This window comes from Miscanthus floridulus, chromosome 17, assembly GCF_019320115.1.
Source record: "Miscanthus floridulus cultivar M001 chromosome 17, ASM1932011v1, whole genome shotgun sequence".
In the NCBI taxonomy this organism is placed as follows: domain Eukaryota; kingdom Viridiplantae; phylum Streptophyta; class Magnoliopsida; order Poales; family Poaceae; genus Miscanthus; species Miscanthus floridulus.
This window is the reverse complement of record NC_089596.1, coordinates 91,314,909-91,340,632: the sequence shown is the minus strand read 5'-3', so window position 1 is coordinate 91,340,632 and position 25,724 is coordinate 91,314,909. Positions and strand designations below refer to the sequence as shown.

Genomic DNA, 25,724 nt, shown 5'->3' with positions numbered 1-25,724 from the left:
CTAATTACACAGTTTGATTGTAAATTACGAGACGAATCTTTTGAGCCTAGTTAGGCCATGATTGGACAATAATTATCAAATACAAACGAAAATGTTACAGTGCCAAATACTAGTTTCTAACCTCAATCTAAACAAGGCCTTGTTTAGTTCCCACCAATTCCAGAATTTGGCACTATGCAAAAAGAAGATTCCCCATCACATCAAACTTGCGGTATATGCATGGAGTACTAAATGTTGACGAAATCAAAAACTAATTGCACAGTTTGGTTGTACTTTGCGAGACGAACGTTTTGAGCCTAATTAGTCAACGGTTGGACGATTATTACCAAATAAAAACAAAACGTCACTGTAGCTACAGTGTAGCTACAGTGAACTCGGCGGCGCCGATCCGGCGGAACTAAACGCGGCCCAAGCCCAGAGAGTCCCCGTGGCTAGCTAGAAGCTAGTTGACTAAGGTTACTACACAATGCAAATTTATTAGAGTAAGTATAGTAAGATGATGTAAGTAGGATGTAGCAAGTGTCACATCAGATTTGTGTTAGATAGGGCGGAGGAGAGGAGAGAGGAAAGAGAAACGATAGTTTATGTTCATATACATGGTTTAAGAAAGAGTAATGTGGATCAAGTATTAATGTGTAAGGGTGGGCTATTAGAAGGTTGTAGATGGTATGAAGATAATATATAGTTATCAGTTGGTTGTATTAGTAGCTATGCTCTTAGGGCGTCCCAGTGATACTATCGATTTCGTTAGCTTAGCAGGAAGTGAGAGAGTGAAAAGAAAGATTATCTTATTTCCTTCCTCCTCACCTGCAGAGTACTCCTATTGCCGTAAATCCGTTCTCGCAATTCCTCGATCCTAGTGAAATCGTCTGCCGATTATCTCGTCGCTAGAGAGATGCTTTTTCATTGTTTAATATTTCTTCTTCGGATGAAGCTGACGACGTAGCCAGTCATTGAGGATGCCCAGCATCTCTAGTGGCTAGTTAGTATCTAGCTGACTAGGATAGTATGATTGCTACACATGTGGCAATTGGCATAATAAGTGTGTCCTAACACTGGCTCTAAACCTGATAAATATAGAGGACACTCTAAACTGATAAGTACTAACGCAGGCAATGTCAATACTTAACGTAAAACTGAAGTAGTTTTTGTTTTACAAAGCTGAAAGAAAGCATATGTTTTTTACAAAACTGAAATAAAGCATATGTGACATTGTAGTTGATACTCTGAATTTTGAATCCCTTGCTAGATGCCAATAGATTTCGGAAGATGGTTTTTCGGCTGATAAATCGACTAAAGCTGATTTGTTGTAAGAGAAAAATATTATTCTATGTTTGATAAGTTCAAACGCACTTGGAACCGCACAGATTTCCAGCTTCCTTTCCCATTTGTCGTACTCGACTACTCGTATCTCTCTGGTTGGGAACTTGGCACCGGTACAGCACTAGTAGTACGCCGTCTGTTTTGCTGGTGCACGATGAACTTTCCGTTGAGCCAGCCGAGCTTCGTGAGTTCTGACCGAAGAGCCAGCCGAGCTTTGTGAGTTTCTGTTGAGAGCGGCACGGCACGGCACGACACGCAACTCCCCCCAGAAGGCCAAAACAGCCATGGCCGGCCCATAGAAAATCCACGGGCCATGGCCGGGCCGGCGGTTCCTCCCAACCTCCACTTCCCAAGCGAAAATCCACGGGCTCGCAGTCGGAGCAATTGACAGCAGATAAACCCCGTGCCGGACGTCAGGACGCCCCACCAGTCAGCGAGCGAAAACCCGCGGCGGCACGAGCGCACTCACCCACGGCGTGCCTGTTGGGCGCTTGCTCGCCGGCCTGGACAGGCAGCAGCGGGCGGCACATGGGCTCCATTCCAAAGCGCATCTCCTTTCCCCTGCCGCCACCCACTCCCTGATGTGAATGTGAGTCAGTGACACCCGCTGCGCCGCCGCCGATCCCGTCCCCGGCCCGTCGAGAAACCCCCGCTGGATCACGCGCCAATGCCCCGCCACGGCCACCACGACCCGGCCCCGCCCGCCTGCTGCTCCTGCTGCTGCGGATGCGCGGGCGCGGAGCCGTGCTACTACCCGGCGCCCGCGCCGGCCCCGCCCAGCTCCGCCGCGTCCGACCAACTCCTCCACGCCATCGCCGCCCACCTCCTCCTCAGCTCCCCGGCGCCCGCTCAGCCGCAGCCGCAACTCCAGCCCCAGCCGCCGCCGCCTCCCCCCGCGCAACACGCCACGAATCCCTATCCCTATCCGTATCCCCACCCCCAGCAGTACCAGTACCAGTATCAGCAGCAGGAGGCCAAACCCCATGCCTACACCCATCCACCGCCACCGCAGCAGCAGCTGAAGCCCAATCCATCCGGCGACCACGGCCACCTCCTGCTCCACTCGCTCCTGCGTCGGGTGGCCGCGATCGAGTCCGCCCTGCCCCGCTGCTTCCCTACCCCTCCTCCGGCTCGCCGACGGCCCCACCCGAACTCTCGCCCGCGCCGCGCGGCCCGCTACCAGGAGGAGGAGGAGCAAGAGGTGGAGGAGGAAGACGAATCGGAACCGGAATCGCCGCCCTCGCCTCCGCCGCCGCGGCCACGGCGACCGGCGCGCACGGGGCCGCCCTCCGCGGCCAGTGATCGCGCGGCGCGGACGATCCAGGCCCACTTCCGCCGCTTCCTGGCGCGGCGGTCCCGGACGCTGCGCCAGCTCAAGGGGCTCGCCGTGCTCCGGTCCAAGGCCGCGGCGATCCGGGGGTCGCTCTCCGGCCGCCGCGGGGGCGCCGACCCCGCCGCCGTCTCCGAGGCGGCCATGGGCCTCCTTCTCCAGCTCGACGCTATCCAGGTGATGGAACCCTTGCCATGAACTCGTTCAGTTCGGTCCGTATGCCATTGGTGTGCTGGGTTTTGAATTGGGTTTTGGATCAGGGAGGGGACCCGATGATCCGGGAGGGCAAGCGAGCGGTTAGTCGGGAGCTCACCCGGATCTTGGAGTTCGTTGACAAGGTGCTGATCAAAGAGCAGGAGCACCATGACGGCTGCAATGCTGCATTGGTGGCAGGTCGCCCGTCTGTGAGCAAGAAGGTGAGTTTCTCTGGTAATGGTCAGGTTCACACGCTCAATGGAAAGGCAGAGAATGGGAGTGAGGTTGATGAGGGCTCTGAAGGCTCCAGCTCTGCTGTGTCTGATGAGGTGAAGCCTAGCAAGAGAAGTGCCTATGGTAAGCCTGGGCTTGCAGCACCAATGCCCGTGCACATGGAGTCGAGGCCGGTTGCTGGTGAAAGGAGATAACTTGTCATCAGCATCATGCGATGCCATTTCAGGTTTATAATCTTGTGTTTGTCATCTCGCTGCTACATTTCCACTGCTGGTTCCCACTGATGTTTCATGAGGGACGTTTTTTTTCTCAAATTGTAGAGTATGTACAACTGTGGACTCTAGAACTAGGGCAGTTGTATGCTCAGACGACCTCTTTGTTAACTGCATTTTGTTGCAGGATTGTACTACTGTACTAGCACCAGCTTTAGAACTGAGAATTGTAGTTTGGATCATTTGGCTCAACGGAAATGTTTAAGATCTTGGATAATCATATATTTCTTGTTAGCCATGCTCATTATGATCGTTGATCGATGACTCATGGTCACAGGGCCACCATGTTCTGATTGTACTTGTACCCTTGCTGGTTGAAGATTGCCCCTGAACTGATGTTGCCATCGTCTTCTTTGACCAACTCATGCTGATACTAATTTAAACCTGTGCAGTTTGGTTGCATTTATGAATTGTTGCTTATGACATGTGATTTCTATAGTCTATAACTGTTTCTTCAGAAGTTGAGGCATGTTAATTTGTTACTCCCTTCATTCCAAATTATAAGGCGTTTTGACTTTTCTAGATGCGTAAATTTTACTATGCACTTACATAGTAATATGTTTAGATATGTTGTAAAAGCAATGTGTCTAGAAAAGCAAGAAAAAGCCATAACGTCTTACATTTTTGAACGGAGGGAGTATGTTTGAAGTATTCAGTTGTCACGTTTTCTTTTCTGCCTTCCTTGATTATATATAAAATGTAATTAAGCTTTCATGTATCCTCTTGCCTTATTCTTATGAAATTTGAGGGTTTTTTGTGTTGTCATGCACCTACAATCTCTTATAGCCTGTCATCATCTTGTAGAATTTGAGGGTTTCTTTGTGTTGTCATGCACCTACAATCTCTTTTTAGCATGTCATCATCTTGTAGATATCACTAGACCCTTAATTACATGGTCATCAATACACCAAAACCTACTTAGGGGTCTTGATGTTTTTCACTAGCTTTTTCCTTTTTCTCTAAAATCTACTCAGGTCGGTTTTTGAAACTAGCTAGGCTGATTTTTTAAGTGTTGTGGTATTTTCACCCATTCGTCGTTTTTTTGGTTTCCACTTTTCTAGCATCCGCCTAAGGTCTGTATGTATGTTGTTTGGCAAGAGTTACAATAAAGGCTCATGTTCATCTTTGGGATAGAGCCAACATATCACTTGTATGACCCAGGAGAAAACTTTGAGTCTTCCATTTACCCCTTATGTTGTTAGTCGCTGAATTCTCACTCTTGGTAGTAGGAGAATTCTTACTCTCATCGATAGAGGATGACACTAGGAGTTAGGGCAATTTTCTTGTCTATTTCTCACACAAACTCACACAAATGCCATACCAACCTGAGGGGTTGGGGTTACATATTTATAGGCTGCTAGCCAGCCAAGCATATGCCAAGATACTAGTCTAAGATGCTAATATGCTGTTCTAGCTAAGATGTTGGCCTCTAGTCTAAGATGCTGTCCTCTAGTCTAAGATGCTGTCCTAAAACAGAAAAACAGCCACAAGGACCATGTGAGCAGCACAGCCCCACAAAGACCAGCCACACATGAGACTTATCCATCATATGTCACCTTTTTGGTCCTTCACATCTAATTGATAAGTAGGCAATGCCCAACTTCAAGTGTGCCAAATTGTTTGAATATTCTTTTCTTATGCCACTAAATGGTTCATTTTTGGTATAAAGCATGTTATTCTTCTCCCCATTTTTTACCGTCATAATTTCACGCATTCATCTAAATACGAAAGTATGATCATATCAGACTATATACTGCGTACTTTCGTCATTTCTAGTAGTGTGTTAAGATTTGAAACAAAAATCATTGGAGGTATAAATCTGGTTACCCATGTATCTTACTCCCTTGTTCGAAACTATGAGGCATTTTGTCATTTCTCGATGTATAACTTTTGCTATGCACTTAATTTGCCTAGATATAAACTATGTTTAGATACATAGTAAAAACAATATATTCAGAAAATATCTTATAATTTAGAATGGACAGAGTACAATATAACACCATTTTCCTAAAATTCAGTCTCATAAGAATGGCTATTTGCAATATGCACCACTTAACAAGTTTAGATCTAGATTTTGTTTCTCAAAGTTCGTGCACCTAACTCATTGGTAAGTTCAGGGTCCACTTAAGTGTTTAACTAACTTTTATGTAGGTCAAAACTTTGGAAGACTGACTTTTAAATATTCTAATAAACCTACTAAAACCAGCATATTTGGATTTAGAGCAAATCAAACATATCTCATTTCGTTATTACATTTTTGAGTGCTTGTGGGTAAAACTCTAGTGGGGTTCCTACTAAGGCGCTGAAATTCTCCTTTAAAACCCTCATTTCTGGAGCTCTAGAGGCGACCTCTACCTTTCAGTTTTATAGGTTGCTCTCTGCACGACCGTCTGTACTGCTTGTGCCCGAGCGCTGCGTGCTCCGTTGCTGGCTGCCTAACACCTTGTCGGCTTTGCTCTCGGTGCCTTGGCAACTTCTGCCCGACGCGACCTCCTTCCCACTTCCCAGTGCTTCCATCTAGGGGAGCTCCTCTCCCTAGCCCTTCTTACCGGTGTGTCTAACCTCGGCGCAGGCTCCACCCCCCGTGTCCCCCCCCCCCCCCCCCCGACACCATCCCCCTGCAGGGCCGACCATGACCCCCTTCTCCCTCTCTGAAATAGGCCACCGCTGCTCGGCCATGACGCATGGAGGTACAAAGGATGGTGCAGGTCATGATGTAGAAAGAGGATTGTGCCCGTGGATGTGAGATAGAGGGAGAAGAAAAGAAAAAAATATTGGACCCAATGACGGGTGGGTCCCATGATCTTGAGGGCTGGGATGTAGGGGGTGTTGTTGAGTTGTGATTGAATTTGAGAGCTCAAAAAATAGGGGAACCTTGATTTAGGGGCTATTGCTAAAGTTGCTCTAATGGGTTTGTCTACGCCATTGATCAGGTGAAAAATGTAATCCCTCGCCTGATTTTTTTAATTTTTCTTTCGTTCCCTTTTCTTCTTCCTAACATGCATGGAAGGGAACTGAAGCTTGGGTAAAAACCTTCTTTCACCCACTCTAATTTTAGTTAACGTCGACTTATGTTGGATGTACACTTGACTTTACTACTATTACGGTGTTTATGTTAGTGTAATTTCTAGGTAGAATCTGGTGTAACTAAAAATTTAGGTGCGGGTAAGGAATATTCACTATCTTTTGTATTGCTAGAAATAGAGATTCTGATGGGAAAAAAACTCTCTAGGAACTTGTTTAAATAGATTTCCAAATATTGTCATGCTCTATTTCGGATTTCTGGCTAGCCAAAGATGAAGAGCGTGATTGACTCTTTAGAGTGCATGCAAAATATAGAAAAGATATTGGAGGATGAAAAGATATAGAGAATGAATTTTATTCAAATGACTCTCTAAATGATAACTTAGAGAGTGAGGTTAAGAAATTCTCTTAGAGATGGTCTTACAATACCTTTAATCTTGGTGTGCAATCCTTCTTAGATCTAAAACAACTGAACTATTTTGTATAGCATCCTTATAAAATTCAGATGTAGGAGTGATTTTTTCACTGTATGATACAACAAAACTGTTTGTAAAGAGGTAGATGCTTCAATGATGCCATTTATCCATTTATTAGCTGTGCTACCACAACAAGTTATTGCCGTTTTTCAAGGGTATGTTTTACTCAAAATCAGAGTTACGACAAAAGCTAAAAAAAAATAATGATTTTCATTTCTTTAGCAGTTTCCGTTTTCTCAATTTTAGCGTACGAGTACGATCCGGCTATGAATATTAGGCCTGGTTTAGTTGCGAAATTATTTGGGAAATAGTACTGTAGCACTTTCGTTGTTATTTGGTAATTAGTGTCTCTAATTAGACTTAAAAGATTTGTCTCGTGAATTTTGTCTAAACTGTATAATTTGTTTTATTTTTTATTTATATTTAATGCTTCATGCATCCGTCCAAATATTCGATGTGATCAGAAATCTTAAAAATTTTTGTAAAATTTTAGGAACTAAACAGACACTTAGCAAATCATCGGGTCTTGTTGGTACGCTTGCTTTTCTATGACGATCTCTCTCTCTGCTTGTTACCCTTTTTACGTATTTCAGTTGTTTACGTGCTGGTTTAGTTTTCAAAAAGTTTTTTAAAAAATGCTACAGTAGCTATTATATCGAATCTTACGATACGTGCATGGAGCATTAAATGTAGATAAAAAAAACTAATTGCACAGTTTAGTTGGAAATCGCGAAACGAACGTTTTGAGCCTAATTAGTTCATGATTGAACATTAATTGCTAAATAAAAACGAAAGTGCTATAATAGCCAAATTCCTAAATTTCGCGAACTAAACATAGCCTACGTTTCGACTGATTCAGTTAATCTCTTCAAGCATGCATGTGCTTCTGTGTTTGCTTCTTGATTCATCACTTTGTTTGAAAAAGGATCTCTGGTCTTCGGTTTTGGTTTCCTCTTTCGAAGGAAAAGACTTTTTGTCCTGTGTAACTTTACAATACAAGTGAAGTGCAGCTATGTAGTTCTCTCACGTCGATCAGATCAGCTAGCCTAGCATGCATGCACGAGAGATCGATCAAGACTGAGTTTAACAAGATCCTCACTGGCCGCGGTGTGTGCAGCGATGGAGAGCGACGAGGAGATCAGGAGGGTGCCGGAGGTCGGGCTGGAGCTGGCCGGCCCGTCGACGTCCGGCAGGGAAGCGACTGCTGCTGCGGGGACGTCGTCGGCCGCGTCGCAGGAGGCCAGCGGCGCCCGCCGCCGCGGCCGCAGCCCCGTCGACGAGCAGCCTGTTCGTTTGGCTGTGGTTTATCGTAAACGATCGTAAATTTTCAGCTGTAACAGTATTTTTCTCTTACAAAAACCAGCCAGCAGTACTTCTTCACGAACCAGCTAACTGAACAGACTGAAGGAGCACCGGCGCCTCAAAAGGTGGGTTGCCTTTTCACGCCTCTTTGTCAGTTGCGGTCTTGTTGGTACGAGTACGATCGCGGAGGACGTGCTAATATTCATACAGCATGTTCGCTTGATGATTTCAGCCAGCTTAAACCAGCCAGCTAAAAGTGTTTTTTTCTCACAATAAATTAGCACCAGCCAGTTCAAACCAGTCCAGAAACCAACCAACGAACAGACCGATAGACTGTCGTTCAAGACCCGATGAATATTAGCAAATCATAGGCTATGAATATTTGCGGTCTTGTTGGTACGAATACGATCCGGGCCTTGTTTAGATTGTAAATTTTTGCAATCTGGACACTGTAGCACGTTTCGTTTGTATTTGACAAACTTTGTCCGATCATGGATTAACTAGGTTCAAAAGATTCGTCTCATGATTTACAACCAAACTGTGCAATTAGTTATTTTTTTACCTACATTTAATACTCCATGCATGCGTCCAAAAATTAATGTGATGGAGAGAGCGAAAAAACTTGAAATTTTGATGGGATTAAAAAAAAAAGGGCCCCGGCTGATAAGTTCAAGAACAGGCCCATTATTGTTTTTCACTTTTCTCCCAGCTCCTCATGCGCCTCATGCCACAGCTTTTAAAGCCCACCTCCCTCCTAATTTCGCTCTCACGTCCCTCTCCCTCGCCTGCCTCTCTCCCCTCCCAAATCCCAGTCCCCCTGTCTCCCTCGCGCGTCCTCGTCCTCAACTCCAAGAACCAGACCAAGAAACGGACGGGCCACCCGATCCATCAGGCGCGCGCGGCCGCAGCAGCCATGGGGCTGTCATGGTGCCGGGGCCTTCGCCTCCTCTTCGTGGCGTCCCTGCTCGTCCTCTCCGCCGCGGCGCTGCAGCAGCCGCCCTCGCCACGCGCGGGGAGCCGGCCTCCTCCACCCGAGCCGTCGGCCGCCGCCGACACGCTCCTCGCCCGCATGTGCGACCCTCGCGGCGCGCACCCGGCGCCGCCGTCCTGGTGCCACACACTGCACCTCAGGCGCCGAGTCGGGGCCGCGGAGCACCGCCACCACCAGCACCACCACCACCACCGGCCCGTGCCGCTGCCGCTGCCGCCTCCGGGCCGCGACGGCGGCGGCGGCGGCGGGGAGGAGATCGACGTGCGCTACGGCGTCGCCAAGCGGCTCGTGCCGACGGGGCCGAACCCGCTGCACAACTGAGGCGCACGCGCGCCGCGCGCCACGACGAAGGACGACGACGACGCGGCGGCGGTCAGTTCACCGTTTCTTGGATGCCGAGCTCCTCGCACGATGTAAGCACCGCTCGTCGTCCTCTCTTGTTCCTGCTTTCCGGCCGGCACGCGCCGCGACGCTGACGCCGACGCCACGCCTCCGGAAAGGACTTACAATGGAGGACCGATCGACGCCTGGGCGTGCCGCGTGCATGACAATAACAGAGATACTAGTAGAGTAGATACGTGTGCCATGTATAGGCTCGTGCTTCGTCTTCCTTCCGATTCTTGACTTCTTGGCTTTTCCCATTGCTCTGTTCCTTGCTGCTGGGGTCCCCTGTAGTTGCAGCCTTCTTGGCTTCTCAGCCAGTTCGCGATCATGGATTATTTAGTGTTGACTGGTGTGAGAGAAAAATACGTTTCAGTTTATAATTCACCGGTAGAAAACTGAAAGTTCCTTTTTCTCGCGGTAACGCCCGCAGAACTTTGTCGTTTCGCTCGCTCATGTCATTCTCGGCTTCTCGCCCCGGCCGCCGGCTCCGGCGAAATGAGAGTCCAGTCACGCCATCTTTTCGGTTCAGTTTGGATTCTTTGCAGAGCTCGGGGGCTGCAGATGAGGTCATGCGCGCGTTACTCCTCGCTGTGGTCGGCGTCGGCGTCAGCGTTGCGGGGCAGGGCAGCGCCGCAAGTAAATGCGCTCTGGTTCTTCCTGTGACTGCAAAAGGAGGATGCCGAAATTAATGGCGCGCTCCACGGTCTCGCCTTCCCCATTGATGCTGCCGTGGCAATTGGCATCGACGACGGCACGACGCGCCTTCTTCGTGCTCAGTGAGTCACAGCCTCAGCGCAGCGGGCAGTGAACACAAATGCACGGTCTTGGCGCGGTAACTTTCCACAACTTTAACTGCCGGTGCCTCACGACGGCGTCAGTACTAGGAGTAAACTCTGATGAGTCCAGAGTTGCAACTGACAGCGACAGGCTGACACCTGACAGCACTGCACCGTCTTCGTCGCCGATGAGAAATCTCCGCGGTCCCCGCCGCACTCCGCGCGCCTGACCAACTTGCCCCCCTCCCGGCGCAACGGCCGCGGTGAATCGGGTGGACGTGCGGCGGCGCTGCGCGAGCGGAGATCGGACGGACCTCGCAACGAAACCCGCGAGGCGCTCGGCTGGTTTCAAGACGTCCGTGCAATAGAAACTTCCGTCGGTGTCAGGTAATAATAATAAGCGACGCAGCAAGCGTTTCGACCTGTGAAGTGTGAGCTGCGATGCGTGTGGTCATAATGAGCTTGCTGTTCGACGTCCTGCCGCGTGAAAGAAACCTTGGCGTGCGCCTGCTCGTGGAGGCAGTCCTGCAGCAATAACTGAAACAGAGCACTCTCTGCAATGCCTGGATCGGACCGAGAAGTAACTCCTTGCCGTCGATGGCCTGCGTAGATAGCGCCCCCAGTCTTGTGCATTCTGCAGCCTGAATTATGAGCAACACCGAATTCACCATCCCGTAGTAAGCGGACACTTCAAACATAGCAAAGCATACCTACACCAGTATGCTCCAAGCTGGTAAATTCCATATGCTGTAAAATCTGGCTTTCTATTGAAGGCAAGAAGACATGTGTACTCTCCTAGATTATAGCCTAATGTTACCACTTTTGCCCATTAGCCACATAAAAAATTAACAGTTTAAACCATGCTTCAAGCACGCACTGCAGCAACTATCCCTTCATATAAACACCATTCACATCCACCGGTTTCTCTCCGTGTCACCTCTTCCTTCCTGACACGGTTTTCTTGACAGCGCCAACAGAGACCAAGAACTCGTCCAGAGACGAGAGCGTCTTCATGTCGTCCGGAGGGAAGTAGCTGGCTGCCTTCCCCATGAAGGAGGCGAAGAGTAGTGAGAGACCGGGCGCCCTGGCAGCGCACTCGGGGAGGAACTCGTCGAGGAAGGCAAAGGCGGCCAGAAAGTCTGACCGGCTCGCGTTGATCGGGGCTGCAAAGTGGCAAGGGATTATGCGTCGGAATCGCCAGTCCGCAGCAATCCTGTCAACCCAGTCCCTCACCTGTCGATCGAAGCAGATGATCTAGATCAGTTTGAACAGAGTACTGTTATAGTGTTAAGTACTACTAGCTTGTAGTGTTGACATTGCCACACTGGCTTATCAGATACAGACACAATATAAGTGATTATATTGTAAACTTTTAAGTGTGGATTGGATGTAAATCTCAGAAAAGACAGAAAGACTACAGGTGGGGTCATTCCACAGCTACCTGAAACATTCAGTTCTGTAAATCAGAAGATCACATGGTAAAGAAATGTCATATCTAATTATAATCTGAATAAGGAACATATATTCATTATTATTATTTTTGTTACTGAAAAGACTATCAGTCAGCATAGAATTGAAAGATGGATGCTACTAAGCTAAACGGTTTGTGTTGGTAGCGTGTAATAACAAAATGGAGATTTGACACCAAATGATAATATGCAGGCCTACTTGAAGACAGTGAAATCATAATGCGTCTATGCTCCTTTTTTCTCTTCAAAATGACTATGACCCCTTACACTACCTCTCTAAATAACAAGAAAAAGTGCCTATGAGATTGTGACAGGAGTAGCCTTCAGTAAGGCATCAATAGAACGATGTGTAATGCTAGACTCTCCAACTGTCACAAGAACTTGCCTTCTCTGGAACTTTGCTGAAAACAAGTGTCTTGACAATTGGCGAGACAATCAATTTTTGCGACATTTGAGCAAAACTTGCATTTGGCTCAAGCAGATTTGACGGACCAAGAAATAGTATTTGAAGCACCATTCTCTCCCACCCTGTTGAAAATAACCAAGGAATCAGTCAGTATTGATGTGGACATGTGGTACATGACCTTGTACTATTGGAGATACAAATATACTGTTAAGTTTCCGCAAAATTGACCTTTGGCCTGATAATTAAATATCTAAATATATTCATTTCTGTTGTCTACAAACTCAGAATAATACATAGAAAACATATCATAATCACTAGCCAGTAGTCTAAACATCTTACACAGGAACTTCGGAGATAACAAAATTACCAAGGTAGGACAAACATTTTGTAGTAAAGTTCTTATTCAGTCAATCAGTCTCATAAAGAAACAAGCAGTCGCAAATTCGACCTGTCTGCACATGATAGTTCATTGAGGGATGTCTTGGCAGATAATGAATGAAACTATTCTCGAAAGGGATGAGATACTACACTACTATGGTTCAAATATGAGAATTACATTTAGCAAAGTTCATCTGTTTTGTCTTCTTGTATTGAAATGTAGTGACAAACTGATAACCACTTCATACAAAAAAAAGGTTTGACTGTAGTTAGTAGTGACCTTTCTGACGGTTTAGCTTATTGTCAACTACTGGTTCGTCAGGAACCTCCTTCCCTTTGCTCAATAGCTTCACTGCCAGTCCATTCTTCGCAGATGCCAACAGAGATTCTTTGCTGATACACTCCGGCGGCTGTTGAGGAACAAAGATGACAGCATCGGTCACCAGTAGTGTCCGTGAAGACTTATGGTAGAACGCCACCTCCACATACGGCCCAATCCCTGAAAGCAAAGTTACATTCAGACTTCCAGAGAGAAACGTATGCAGCAATGCACGAAACAATGCTGAACATTTGCAGGGACAATACCAACTTCCGGAGAGCTGAGCACCTTCTGCTCGATTTCGGCTGCCCAGGGCGTGGCGTCATCCTCATCTTTGAGCGGCTTGGCCCGGAAGATCCCGAAGAACTCGAGCGGCAGGTTGATTGGCCAGCTCCACTGCCTGGGCGCCACCCATATCTGAGCCTTGGGGAACTTCCTGGAGAAGGGCCCGACGAAGATTTTGTGCTCGTACGCGAAGGTCGGCAGCACGATGTGCTCCACCGGCGCGTCCAGCTCCTTGAGCAGCTGCAACCAATTGCATCAGCAATCAGCATGAGTAGAACTCGTTGGGAGAAGAAACAAAAGGATGGTATATGGGGCCGGGCAGGGTGCGTGCCTGGATGCACTCCTTGGTGGGCGCGATGGGCGCGTGCACCCAGAGCCCGCCGGACTTGAGCTTGATGACGGTCATGCGGATGTTGGTGGAGACGCTGCTGAAGCCCAGCGCCTGCTCCTGCTCGAACATCCATATGCTGCCCTTCACCGCCTGATCCAATCATTCGTCCCACCCCAACGGCCGGCGCACACCAACGTGAGAAACAGTGAGGAAATTTCCCTTCCAGTCGTCGACGGCGAGCAAAAGGCGAGGCGGCATGCAGGCGGACGAGAAGGTTACCTCGGTGCGGATGGTGCAGCGGTTGAGGAACGGGCCGAGCGGGAAGGGGAACCCGGTGAAGTTGAAGTAGAACCGCCCGGACCCGCTGGTCTCCGCCTCTACCCCGGCCGCGGCCGAGACGGCGAGCCGCGGCCTGCGGGAACGGGTGCAGGGCGGCGGAGCGTTGACGTGGTGGGGCGCGAGCGCCCCGCGCTGCGCCAAGCGGAGCGGCCGCGGGGTGGAACTGGAGGCGACGGCTGCTGCTGCCATTGCTGTTCCGGTTTCGAGGCTTGCGGCTGGGGAAATTTCGGGCCACCCGGCGGTTAGTAGCGCGCCGGATTTGCAGGCCAGGTGGAACTGATGGCTGGATGGGGCGACACGTGGAGGCAGCGGGTGGCTGGGAAAGTGGCAAGCGCTGCTGGCCGCCGTGGACCGTAGAGAGTGGAGTGGGAGACGAGCAAGCAACGGAATGGATGGCTCTGGAGTCTGGGAGCTCCGTTCTAGTGCCCGTCCAAGTCGGCGGCCGTACTCGGACGCACACGCATGATGCGTTGCAACAGGACCGACCAGCCTGCACGATAGGTTTTATTTTAAACTAAGTGGTTTTGCTTAATATAAATTTTGTTACCCCACTTTCAAACCAGCCATTAGCATGAAAATGTCAACTAAAAATATAAATCTCTATCTACGATTCGTGCACCATTCCCGGGCTTCCCATTGGGCCACGTTGTCTCCTTATCTCTCAAGCGTCGGCATCAAGCGCTTCAACGTGTCTCGTATGAACGTCCGGTCCGAAAACGTTCGTGAAGTCTTGGTTCTCTGAACGCTCCCTCTCTGCATCGGGGAAATTTACATATTTACCATTATAACGATCGCTACTCGTTCGTTTCTTATCTTTAGGATGGAAATTACATATTTAGTAGATGAGAGAAGTTTGAAGTTTAATTTTACCACATTTGCGCATGTGGCACGCTACGGCGGCCTGACACGTTGGCGCACAGTCAGCACGGGCATGCAAAAAGACGTCGTTGCCCCTAGCCATTTCTTCACTACGCCGGGCCCGTCCTCGCCTTCTCCCTCTCTCATTTCGTTCCCCCACCGCCGACGCCTTCTTCCCCAGCCCGCCGTCGCCTCCTGCTCCCATCACGCGGTCCCAGCGCGACGGCGACCGCATCTGGTGACCTTAGTGCCCACTGGTTGAACCCGTCGCGACGGATCGAAGGTATGTGGCATTGCATCCCCCTTTGGATCCAGTTCCCGCGTCGATTAGGGTTAAGGTTCATGGCCGCTGACTTCATCTTCCTCGGATCTTTTCTTCGTAGGCATGTGATGTAGTAGGTCGCCTTCTCCCGTGTCGCAATGGCTGTGGTAGAACCGTCCGAAATAACACGCTTTCGGAGACGCTCGTCTTCCACTAGACACTAAGTACCTCGAAAGAGAGCTACATCGGATAGTTTCGTCGAGCACACCCCAAGGGAGAACTCGAAACAATCCACGTTTTACATCCATAATCCAATAATGAGTACGAGCTTACAATACTTAGTCCATTTCATACAACAAGAGTTCTTAGAAATTATTTATTACAATACTAGAGTTCAGAGTGTGATAATTAAACAACGGAATAAAAATAAGCATCTAGCGGAAACGATACAAGGATCCGTCTATGCCCACCAGAAGAATCCTCCACACAAGAGCTACTCCTCAAGCTGCACCTGCAACAGGGGTAAAATAAACCCTGAGTACACAATGTACTCGCAAGACTTACCCGACCAGTGGGAATAGCTTCCCGACTCCAAAGAGTATGATAGGCAATATGGGTTTGTTGTTTTCTTTTTGTTTGCGAAAAGCATCATTTAAGACACTACGGCCTTAACAGCGCACCGGCGGGAAGGCAAGGCACACCTATTAGCAGTCATGATTAGTTCATTATCTAACCATTCTATGTAAACACATATTCTACTTTTAAGCAAGAGTTGAGCAAACAGATCAATTTCACCATCTTTCATCTTCCAGTTCTTACTATGGTGCTAGATTGTAGACAAGTCGTACTGAATTACCCGGTGATTCGTGAATCAATGTGCCCAGCTGGGTATCCTGAAACACACGCTCCGCTTGTACCCCAGGCACAAGCAGGACCAACCCATCACTCTCCTATCAAGGGGTCTAGGTCCCCGTCCAAACTTAGACTCCAAGCCCCCACACCTGAGTCCTAGACTTAGTGTGGTGCTTAGACCTCCACCATCCCCGCATCCAATCAGTCGGTCTGAAAAAACGCCAGAACCCACGACAAGAGAGCAATGAGCCTTCCCTGCTCCCATAAACAAGTATGTACTCAGAATAATAAGTCTGTGACCTGACTAGAATCCAATGCAACAGCCGGTCCTTAACCAACATGGACAGGGAAAATAATGTAACCATGCTATGCCCCGTTGGCCGCAGGACACAACCTCTTACACCCACCAATACCCGTACCATATCCCTGTCCGATCTTTATTTCTTTTCACCATTTTATCATGAGAGTGATAATAATAATCACCTATTGTGAGTAACGGTAGGTTACTCACGCTACCAAAAAACCTAAGCATAGCAGCTACACGACCTAAGCTAGTAGGACTCATAGGTAGGTATATCTATGCATGTAGTTTCAATAAAAATCCAATAACATAAATGCACATCATATATATATTTCTAGTGATTATTCAAAATAAGGGTTATGCACTGGGGCTTGCCTTGGGCAGGCGTGGGGTCAGCTCAGCTCAGTCAGTGGCGTCTCTGGGACCTCCTCTATGAAAGCTCTAGTTTGGTTTTGGTGAATTGATGAAACCCTAAGTGCTAACCTAGTTTATCAAGTGATCATAAGATAGGTAGCACACTCCAAGTAGTGAAGCAAATGAAGATCATAACATGATGATGATGCCATGATGATGATCAAGTGCTTGGACTTGGAAAGAAGAAAGAGAAAAACAAAAAGCTCAAGGCAAAGGTATAAACCATAGGAGCTATTTTGGTTTAGTGATCAAGACACTTAGAAAGTGTGATCACATTTAGGATTGATAGCCATATTATTAAGAGGGGTGAAACTCGTATCGGAATGCGGTTATCAAAGTGCCACTAGATGCTCTAACTCAATGCATATGCATTTAGGATCTAGTGGAGTGCTAACACCCTTGAAAATGTTTGTGAAAATATGTTGACACATGTGCACAAGGTGATACACTTGGTGGTTGGCACATTTGATCAAGGGTGGTGAAGTTTGGGAGTAAGGCTAAGAAACTCCACCAGTGGAGTGTCAGTGCGGACAGTCCGACGGTGCCACTGGCGCCCTAGACAGAAAAGACGGAGGTCACTGGGAGTGACCGGACGCTGGCCACAGTTGGACCGGCGTGTCCGATCAGATGTATCAGCGAAGACGCTAGCGTCGGTCAAACGAGCGAACGCTGGGTCGCTCTGCAACCGGACGCTGGCAGGGTGTGTCCGGTCAGTGCTGACGTACGCTGACGTGAGGCGCATAGAGGAGATGATAAGTGACCGGACACTGGGTGAGTCCGGTTGGGCACGACCGGACACGTCTGGTCGTGAAAATTCATGTTTGGAACCTTACTGGAAACGACCGAACATTGAGGTTCAGCGTCCGGTCACTTTATAATCGACGCGTCCGGTCAACTGATGACCGTTGAAATCTGATGAACAATATTTGAAGCGGGGGACACGTGGTGTGAATCATGTGACCGGACGCTGAAGGCCAGCGTCCGATCAATCAGACCGAAGCGTCTGGTCACCCTGCGTTGTGCCCAGTGAAGGGGTACAACAGCTCTATTTCATGGGGGCTTCTATTTAAGCCCCATAGCCGGCTCAAGCTCTCTCTCTTGGCCATTTTCATTGACATAGCAACCTTGTGAGTTTAGCCAAAGCCCTCCCACTCATCTCCATCATTGATTCATCATCTTTGTGAGATTGGGAGAGAATCCAAGTGCATTGCTTGAGTGTTTGCATCTAGAGGCACTTGGTGTTCGTGTTTTGCTGTGGGCTTCGCTTGTTACTCTTGGTGGTTGCCACCACCTAGATGGCTTGGAGCAGCGAGGATCGTTGAGCGGAGGGTGGTGATTGTCTCTAGCTTTGATCGTGGTGATTGTGAGGGGTTCTTGACCTTTCCCCAGCGGAGCGCCAAAAGGTACTCTAGTGGATTGCTCGTGGCTTGTGTGATCCTCATCTTGTGTTGGTTGTGCGGCACCCTGTTGAGGGTTTGGCGTGTGAAGCCAATTAGCGCGTGAACCTCCAAGTGAGTGAATCGCCACAACGAGGACTAGCTTGCCGGCAAGCAAGTGAACCTCGATAAAAAATCATTGTGTTCATTATTGATTCCAAGGTGATTGGTCTTCATTGTTATTCATCCTTGTGATTGATTGGTTCCTTCATCTACACGGCGGTATAATCTTCTTGATCACTCTCTTTACATTACCGCAAACTAGTTGTCAAGCTCTTTAGTGTAGCTAGTTGTGAGAGCTTGCATGCTTGGTTGGTATGGCTCTTTAGTTAGCCTTTGAGAGCACACTAACATAGAGTAGTGTCATAGCTATTGTGTGAATAGACACTATCTAAACTAGAATTGTGATAGGTGGCTTGCCTTTTGAGTAGGCTAGCGCAACACTTGCTTTGCCTCATAATTGTCTAACTATTTTGTTAAGTGTTGTAGAAATTTTTAATAGGCTATTCACCCCCCTCTAGCCATTAGGACCTTTCAAGTGGTATCAGAGCCGTGGTCATCGTGATTTGAGGCTTAACAACCTTCAGTATAAAAATGGCTCAAATCAACAACACCAAGAAGCCACCCCAATTTGATGGCATAAATTATCCTTATTGAAAGTCAAAGATGACCACACACATCAAGTCAATCAATAGAAAGGTGTGGAAGGTGGTAGAAACCAAAATTGAAATTGGTGATCCGGAGAATCCCACCGCGGTCGAAGAAGTGCTTCTCCAAAACAATGACATTGCTCTAAGTGCTATTCATGATGCAATTGATGAGAGAACATTTGAGCAAATCAAGAATATTGAGATGGCTCATGAGGCTTGAAAGAAGTTGGAAGAATCATTTGAGGGCACTCAAGCCATGATAGGTGCAAACGCTTACATTCTCAAGGAGAAGTTTGCAAGCTTCAAGATGAAGAAGGATGAGAGTGTGTCGGAGATGTTTCATAGGCTTCAATTGCTTATCAATGATCTCAAAGCACTTGGAGAAGAGGTGAAGGATAAGGACTTCTCCCACAAGTTCTTGAGATGCTTACCTTCAAGATTTGGCACATTGGTTACTATTCTAGTAAGGAGTGGTTTGGACACCATGACACCAAACCAAGTGTTGGGAGACATCATGATCGATGATACATATAGAGATGAAGATGAGAAGGAAGAAAAGAAGGAGAAGAAAGATGAGAAGAAGGATGAGAAAAAGAAGACTGTGGCATTCAAGGCCACATCATCCAAGGGCAAAGCTAAGCAAGAAACATCAAGTGAAGAAGATGAATCTTGGGATGATGATGATGATGAGAAAATGGCTCTATTTGTCAAGAGATTTGGCAAGTTCATGGTGAAGAAGGGCTATCATGCTAGAAGAAAGAAGTCTTCATCCAAGAATAATGAAGAGTCAAGAAGGTGCTTCAAGTGTGGAAGTAAAGATCATCTTGTTGCTCAATGCCCATACAATGGCGACAATGATGATGACAAGAAGAAGAATAAGAAGAAGGACAAGAAGGAAAAGAAAGAGAAGGACAAGATGACCTTTAAGAAGAAGAAGGGTGGTTCATATATGGTCACTTGGGATAGTGATACTTCTTCAAGTGATGATGATGATAGTGATGATGACAAGACCACCAAGAAGACATTTGCAAGCATTGCAATCAATGAGAAACCTTCTCTCTTCGAATCTTCATCATGCTTTATAGCTAAGGCCACTAAGGTACAAACTTGCGATGATGAAAGTGATGAAGAACATGATAATGAAAATGACAATGAAAATGAAAATGATAGTGATAGTGATGATGAAGGATGAATTAATTGACATGCTAGAAGATGCTAGAGAACACTTTGATATCAAGAGAAGGGAATGCAAAAGCTTACGTAAGGAACTAAAAGCCCTTAAGCAAGCCTTTGATGAGCTCAATGCATCTCATGAGAGGCTAGAGGAAGCCAATGAGAAGCTTGGCAAAGCTCACAAAAAGCTTAAAAATGCTCATTACTCTTTGCTTGATGAGCAAAATAAAAAGAAGCTTGTTGAAACTTGCAATGTAGGTTTAACTTGTGATATAATTGATGAATCACTATCTATGCCTATCATTGTTGCTCCTACTAACCTTTCTTGTAGTACTTCTACTTCTACCTCATCTAGTAGTGATGGTTTCACTTATGATGTCTCACTAATGATTGAGAATGAGAATCTCAAGAAGGAGGTCAACAAGCTCACTCACACTTTGGCTAAAGCCTATGGTGGTGAGGACCGCTTGCTTATGTGCTTGGGTAGCCAAAGAGCTTCTCTCTACAAAGAGGGATTGTGCTATACCCCCAAGAAAGGCAAGGCGGCCTTTGCTCCTCACAAGACTAGTTTTATGAAGAACAATGGTCGGTTTTATACTAGTTGCAAGCAAGTTGGTCATAAAGAGCAAGAGTGCAAAAACAAGAGCAAAAATGCTAATGTATCCTTCATAAAGCTTGATTCATGCTATATGCTTACTAAGGGTACAAATGGTGTGAAGGCTAAGTTCATTGGTAAACCATGAATGGGCTCAAAGAAGAAAGTCATTTGGGTACCAAAGAGCTTAGTGACTAACCTTCAAGGATCCAAGCAAGTTTGGGTACCTAAAAAGAATTAATCTTCTCTTGTAGGTCAATTACAAAGTCAGAGGAAGGCATTGGGTTCTTGATAGTAGGTGCACTCAACACATGATCGATGATGCAAGAATGTTCAACTCAATCAACACCAATGGCAATGATGGTTATGATAGTATCACATTTGGTGACAATGGCAAAGGCAAGGTCAAAGGGCTTGGTAAGATTGTAATATCCAATGACATGCACATATCCAATGTGTTGCTAGTAGAGAGCTTGAATTTCAATTTGCTATCTATGGCTCAATTATGTAATCTTGGATTCAAATGCATATTTAGGATAGATGATGTAGAGATCATAAGTGTAGATGGCTCTAATTTGATCTTCAAAGGCTTTAGATATGAGAATCTATACTTGGTTGATTTTAATGCTAGTGAAGCTAGGTTATCTACATGCTTGTTTACTAAGTCTAGCATGGGTTGGTTATGGCATAGAAGGCTTGGTCATGTTGGAATGAAACAATTAAATAGATTGGTTAAGCATGACTTAGTTAAAGGCTTGAAAGATGTTGTGTTTGAAAAGGATAAGCTTTGTAGCTCTTGTCAAGCCGGCAAACAAGTTGAAAACACCCATCCTAAGAAAAGCATGATGAGCACTAGTAAAGCATTTGAGTTATTGCACATGGATTTGTTTGGGCCAACACAATACACTAGTATCGGTGGAAATAAATATGGCTTTGTGATAGTGGATGACTACACTAGATACACATGTGTATTTTTTCTAGTGGACAAAAGTGATGTGTTTGTAATATTCAAATCATTTGTCAAGGGCATTCACAATGAGTTTGAAACAACCATCAAGAGAGTTAGAAGTAACAATGGTAGTGAGTTCAAAAATACTAGAATTGATGAGTTATGTGATGAATTTGGAATTAGACATCAATTCTCGGCCAAGTACACACCTCAATCAAATGGCCTTGTTGAGAGAAAGAATAAAACACTCATTGATATGGCAAGGTCTATGCTTAGTGAGTATAATGTGAGTCAATCTTTTTGGGCCGAAGCTATCAACACGGCTTGCTATTGTAGCAACCGCCTCTATTGTCACCGATTGAAAGAGAAGACACCATATGAACTCTTGAATGGTAGAAAGCCCAACATTGTATATTTTCGGGTCTTTGGCTGCAAATGCTATATCTTGAAGAAAGGCACAAGATTGGGCAAGTTTGACAAGAAATGTGATGAAGGATTCCTACTTGGTTATTCCACTACAAGCAAAGCATATAGAGTTTGGAATTTGGATAGTGGTACTCTTGAGGAAGTTCATGATGTTGAATTTGATGAAACCAAGGGTTTACAAGTAGAGAATGAGAACTTGAAAGATGTTAGAGGCATTCAACTTTCAAATGCCATGAAGAACATGTATATTGGTGAATTGAGGCCTAGGCAAGTGAATGATGATGAAGATGATCAAGTGCAAGTGCTCTCTAACTCAAGTGTGCAAGATGATACAAATCAAGTTAGTATAAGTGGCTCTCATGACAATAAATAAGATCAAGTGGCTAGTACATCTTAACCCAATGATCAAGCAAGTGCAAGCAATCAAGTTCCAATCCTCCAACCAACCAATATTGCAAGAGATCATCCATTAGACACTATCATTGGTGATATTTCAAGAGGTGTACAAACAAGATCAAGATTGGCATCATTTTGTGAACACTTCTTATTTGTGTCATCCATTGGACCAAAGAAGATAGATAAAACATTGAAGGATGTTGATTGGGTGAATGCTATGCATGAAGAATTGAATAACTTCACAAGTAATCAAGTATGGGAATTAGTAGAGAGACCAAAGGAACACAATATGATTGGAACCAAATGGGTCTTTAGAAACAAGCAAGATCAAGATGGGATAGTAGTAAGGAACAAAGCAAGATTAGTAGCGCAAGGCTATACACAAGTTGAAGGTCTTGACTTTGGAGAAACATATGCCCCGGTTGCTAGATTGGAAGTAATAAGAATCTTGCTAGCCTATGCTTGTGCCCACAACATCAAGCTCTATCAAATGGATGCTAAGAGTGCATTTCTCAATGGTTACATCAATGAAGAAGTATATGTTGAGCAACCTCCCGGTTTTGAAGATGATAAGAAGCCCGACCATGTGTACAAGTTGAAGAAGGCATTGTATGGCTTGAAGCAAGCACCTAGAGCATGGTATGAGAGATTGAGGGACTTCCTACTCTCTAAAGGGTTCATGATGGGCAAGGTTGACACCACTCTTTTCATCAAGAAGATTGGAAAAGATCTATTTGTATTGCAAATCTATGTTGATGACATCATATTTGGATCAACCAATCAATACTTTTGTGATGAGTTTGGAAAGATGATGGCTAAAGAGTTTGAGATGTCCATGATTGGAGAGTTAAGTTACTTCCTTGGTCTTCAAATCAAACAATTGAAGAATGGTACATTTATAAGTCAAGGCAAGTATATCAAGGACATGATCAAGAAGTTTGGCATGAGTGATAGCAAAGTCATTAGCACACCAATGGAAACAAATGGCAACTTGGATAGTGATGCAAGTGGAAATATGGTGGATCAAAAATTGTATCGGTCTATGATTGGAAGCCTACTCTATGTGACCGTATCAAGGCCGGATGTCATATTTAGTGTATGCATGTGTGCAAGATTTTAGGCCTCACCAAGGGAAAGTCTTTTGAAGGCTATAAAGAGAATATTGAGGTACTTGAAGCATACACAAAATGTTGGTTTATGGTATCCCAAAGGAGCAAAGTTTGAGCTAGTTGGTTACTCCGACTCAGACTATGCGGGATGCAAGGTTGAAAGGAAGGGCACCTCAGACACATGTCAATTGTTGGGAAGATCACTTGTTTCATGGTCATCAAAGATGCAAAATAGTATTGCATTATGAACCGCCAAAGCCGAATACATATCCGCCGGTAGTTGTTGTGCACAAATACTTTGGATGAAGGCCACTTTGAGTGACTTTGGAATTAAGTTCAAGAAAGTGCCATTGCTATGTGACAATGAGAGTGCAATCAAGTTAATCAACAATCTGGTTCAACATGCAAGAACAAAGCACATTGATGTCCGCCACCATTTTATAAGAGATCACCAACAAAAAGGGGACATTTGCATTGAGAGTGTAGGCACCGAAGATCAACTTGCCGATATATTCACCAAGCCATTGGATGAGAAAAGGTTTTGCAAGCTAAGGAATGAGTTGAACATATTAGATTTCTCAAATATGTGTTGATGCACCTCCCCACTTATATGGCATGCCTCTCCTTCGAGGAATCCAAGGTAAAAGTTGATTGGCATGGCATACATCCTTGCTAAGGATTTGTTTAGTGCATCTAGACATCTTTCATGTTTAATAGGCTCATTCATGAAAATCAAATAAATTTGATGATTGTATGGTACCATTATAGCTTCTATGCTTGACTTAATCTAGTGGTAGCATATGACATGTTTATGGGTTTGTAAACCTAGTGTTTAATCTAGAAAATGAGCTCTAAGTGTTTAACTCAACATGGTACAAGATAACCCTTATTTGGAGGTGTGAAGAAGCTTGTCCCTGGATCAAACCGAGTTAGATATCTTTGGCAAATGATCTAGATTGAACCAAATTTGGGAAAATTATCCTCACCCCATTGATTGACATTGATAATCCTAACCTATCTATTTTTTAAACCTTTGTGGTCATTGATGACAAAGGGGGAGAGAATTTGCCATAGGGGGAGAGATATGACAAAGGAAAAGAATCAATTAAAATTTTGAACACACAAGTAGGGGGAGCAAGCTCATGAACTTGTATATGACAAAGGAAAGGAATCAATTAAAATTTTGAGCACATAAGTAGGGGGAGCAAGCTCATGAACTTGTATGGTGCATTTGAATGTGCATGTCATATGTTTACTTGCATGGCACAAGTTTTAAATTTCGATATCCATGCTTGTGTGGTGTATGCTAGTTGTAGGTTTGAATGATGAAATGAAAAACTAGCATGCATAGGTTATATAGTGATTTCATTTTCAAAGTGTTGTTTCCAAGTGGTATCAAGCTAACTATGATGCTAAGGATGGTATAATGGTGCACTCTGATTGGTACCATGCTTCAAAGGTCCATCTTTTATACCTTAGCATCATTTGGTAGACATTGACTCCTATATTTCCTATCCAAGCATACGTGCAAGCTATAATCCAAACTCTTAGCACATATGTAGGGGGAGCAATCGCTACCATTTGGGGTTTATGAAACTTGTCTGTATCTTTTTACATGGTAAATATGCTTGGGCAAGCAACATGGATTCAATTGAATTTTAATTCATATCTTTGTATAAGGGTTGTCATCAATTACCAAAAAGGGGGAGATTGAAAGCTCTAGTTTGGTTTTGGTGAATTGATGAAACCCTAAGTGCTAACCTAGTTTATCAAGTGATCATGAGATAGGTAGCACACTCCAAGTAGTGAAGCAAATGAAGATCATAACATGATGATGATGCCATGATGATGATCAAGTGCTTGGACTTGGAAAGAAGAAAGAGAAAAACAAAAACCTCAAGGCAAAGGTATAAACCATAGGAGCTATTTTGGTTTGGTGATTAAGACACTTAGAGAGTGTGATCACATTTAGGATTGATAGACATACTATTAAGAGGGGTGAAACTCGTATCGGAATACGGTTATCAAAGTGCCACTAGATGCTCTAACTCATTGCATATGCATTTAGGATCTAGTAGAGTGCTAACACCCTTAAAAATGTTTGTGAAAATATGCTGACACATGTGCACAAGGTGATACACTTGGTGGTTGGCACATTTGATCAAGGGTGGTGAAGTTTGGGAGCAAGGGTAAGAAACTCCACCGGCAGAGTATCCGCCCATAGAGTGCGGACAGTCCGATGGTGCCACCGGCACCCTAGACAGAAAAGATGGAGGTCGCTGGGAGTGACCGGACACTGGCCACAGTTGGACTGGCGTGTCCGATCAGATGTATCAGCGAAGACGCTAGTGTCGGTCAAACGACCGGACGTTGGGTCGCTCTGCGACTGAACGCTGGCAGGGTGTGTCTGGTCAGTGCTGACATACGTTGACGTGAGGTGCACAGAGGAGATGATAAGTGACCGGACAC

General features: G+C 45.7%; 3 protein-coding genes across 3 annotated transcripts; 2 read left to right on the top strand and 1 right to left on the bottom strand.

Moving 5' to 3' along the window:
• The first annotated feature begins 1,800 nt into the window (after positions 1–1,800).
• On the top strand, positions 1,801–3,677 carry LOC136517792 (BAG family molecular chaperone regulator 6-like). The gene is made up of 2 exons (XM_066511440.1): positions 1,801–2,830; positions 2,914–3,677. The coding sequence occupies exons 1-2, from the start codon at positions 1,991–1,993 to the stop codon at positions 3,274–3,276; spliced, it is 1,203 nt and encodes a 400-aa protein (XP_066367537.1). The 5' UTR covers positions 1,801–1,990; the 3' UTR covers positions 3,277–3,677.
• A 5,141-nt stretch (positions 3,678–8,818) lies between these two features.
• On the top strand, positions 8,819–10,928 carry LOC136517318 (uncharacterized). The gene has a single exon (XM_066510869.1). It carries the CDS (start codon positions 8,872–8,874, stop codon positions 9,466–9,468), a length of 597 nt encoding a protein of 198 aa, XP_066366966.1. The 5' UTR covers positions 8,819–8,871; the 3' UTR covers positions 9,469–10,928.
• A 124-nt stretch (positions 10,929–11,052) lies between these two features.
• LOC136517317 (uncharacterized) lies at positions 11,053–14,077 on the bottom strand. The gene is made up of 6 exons (XM_066510868.1): positions 13,775–14,077; positions 13,496–13,645; positions 13,146–13,404; positions 12,841–13,059; positions 12,162–12,304; positions 11,053–11,540 (listed from the first exon to the last, which is right to left on the bottom strand). The coding sequence occupies exons 1-6, from the start codon at positions 14,021–14,023 to the stop codon at positions 11,241–11,243; spliced, it is 1,320 nt and encodes a 439-aa protein (XP_066366965.1). The 5' UTR covers positions 14,024–14,077; the 3' UTR covers positions 11,053–11,240.
• Positions 14,078–25,724: the final 11,647 nt, after the last annotated feature.

What these genes read in the sequence shown, in the direction of transcription:
- LOC136517792 (XM_066511440.1), top strand. Translation starts at nt 1,991, where the DNA reads ATGCCCCGCCACGGCCACCACGACCCGGCCCCGCCCGCCTGCTGCTCC. An exon ending in TCCAGCTCGACGCTATCCAG is followed by an intron (nt 2,831 to 2,913) that starts GTGATGGAACCC and finishes GTTTTGGATCAG; the next exon opens with GGAGGGGACCCGATGATCCG.
- LOC136517318 (XM_066510869.1), top strand. Translation starts at nt 8,872, where the DNA reads ATGCGCCTCATGCCACAGCTTTTAAAGCCCACCTCCCTCCTAATTTCG.
- LOC136517317 (XM_066510868.1), bottom strand. Translation starts at nt 14,023, where the DNA reads ATGGCAGCAGCAGCCGTCGCCTCCAGTTCCACCCCGCGGCCGCTCCGC. An exon ending in GCTCAGCTCTCCGGAAGTTG is followed by an intron (nt 13,060 to 13,145) that starts GTATTGTCCCTG and finishes CTTTGCTTTCAG; the next exon opens with GGATTGGGCCGTATGTGGAG. An exon ending in TCAGCAAAGTTCCAGAGAAG is followed by an intron (nt 11,541 to 12,161) that starts GCAAGTTCTTGT and finishes TTCGATCGACAG; the next exon opens with GTGAGGGACTGGGTTGACAG.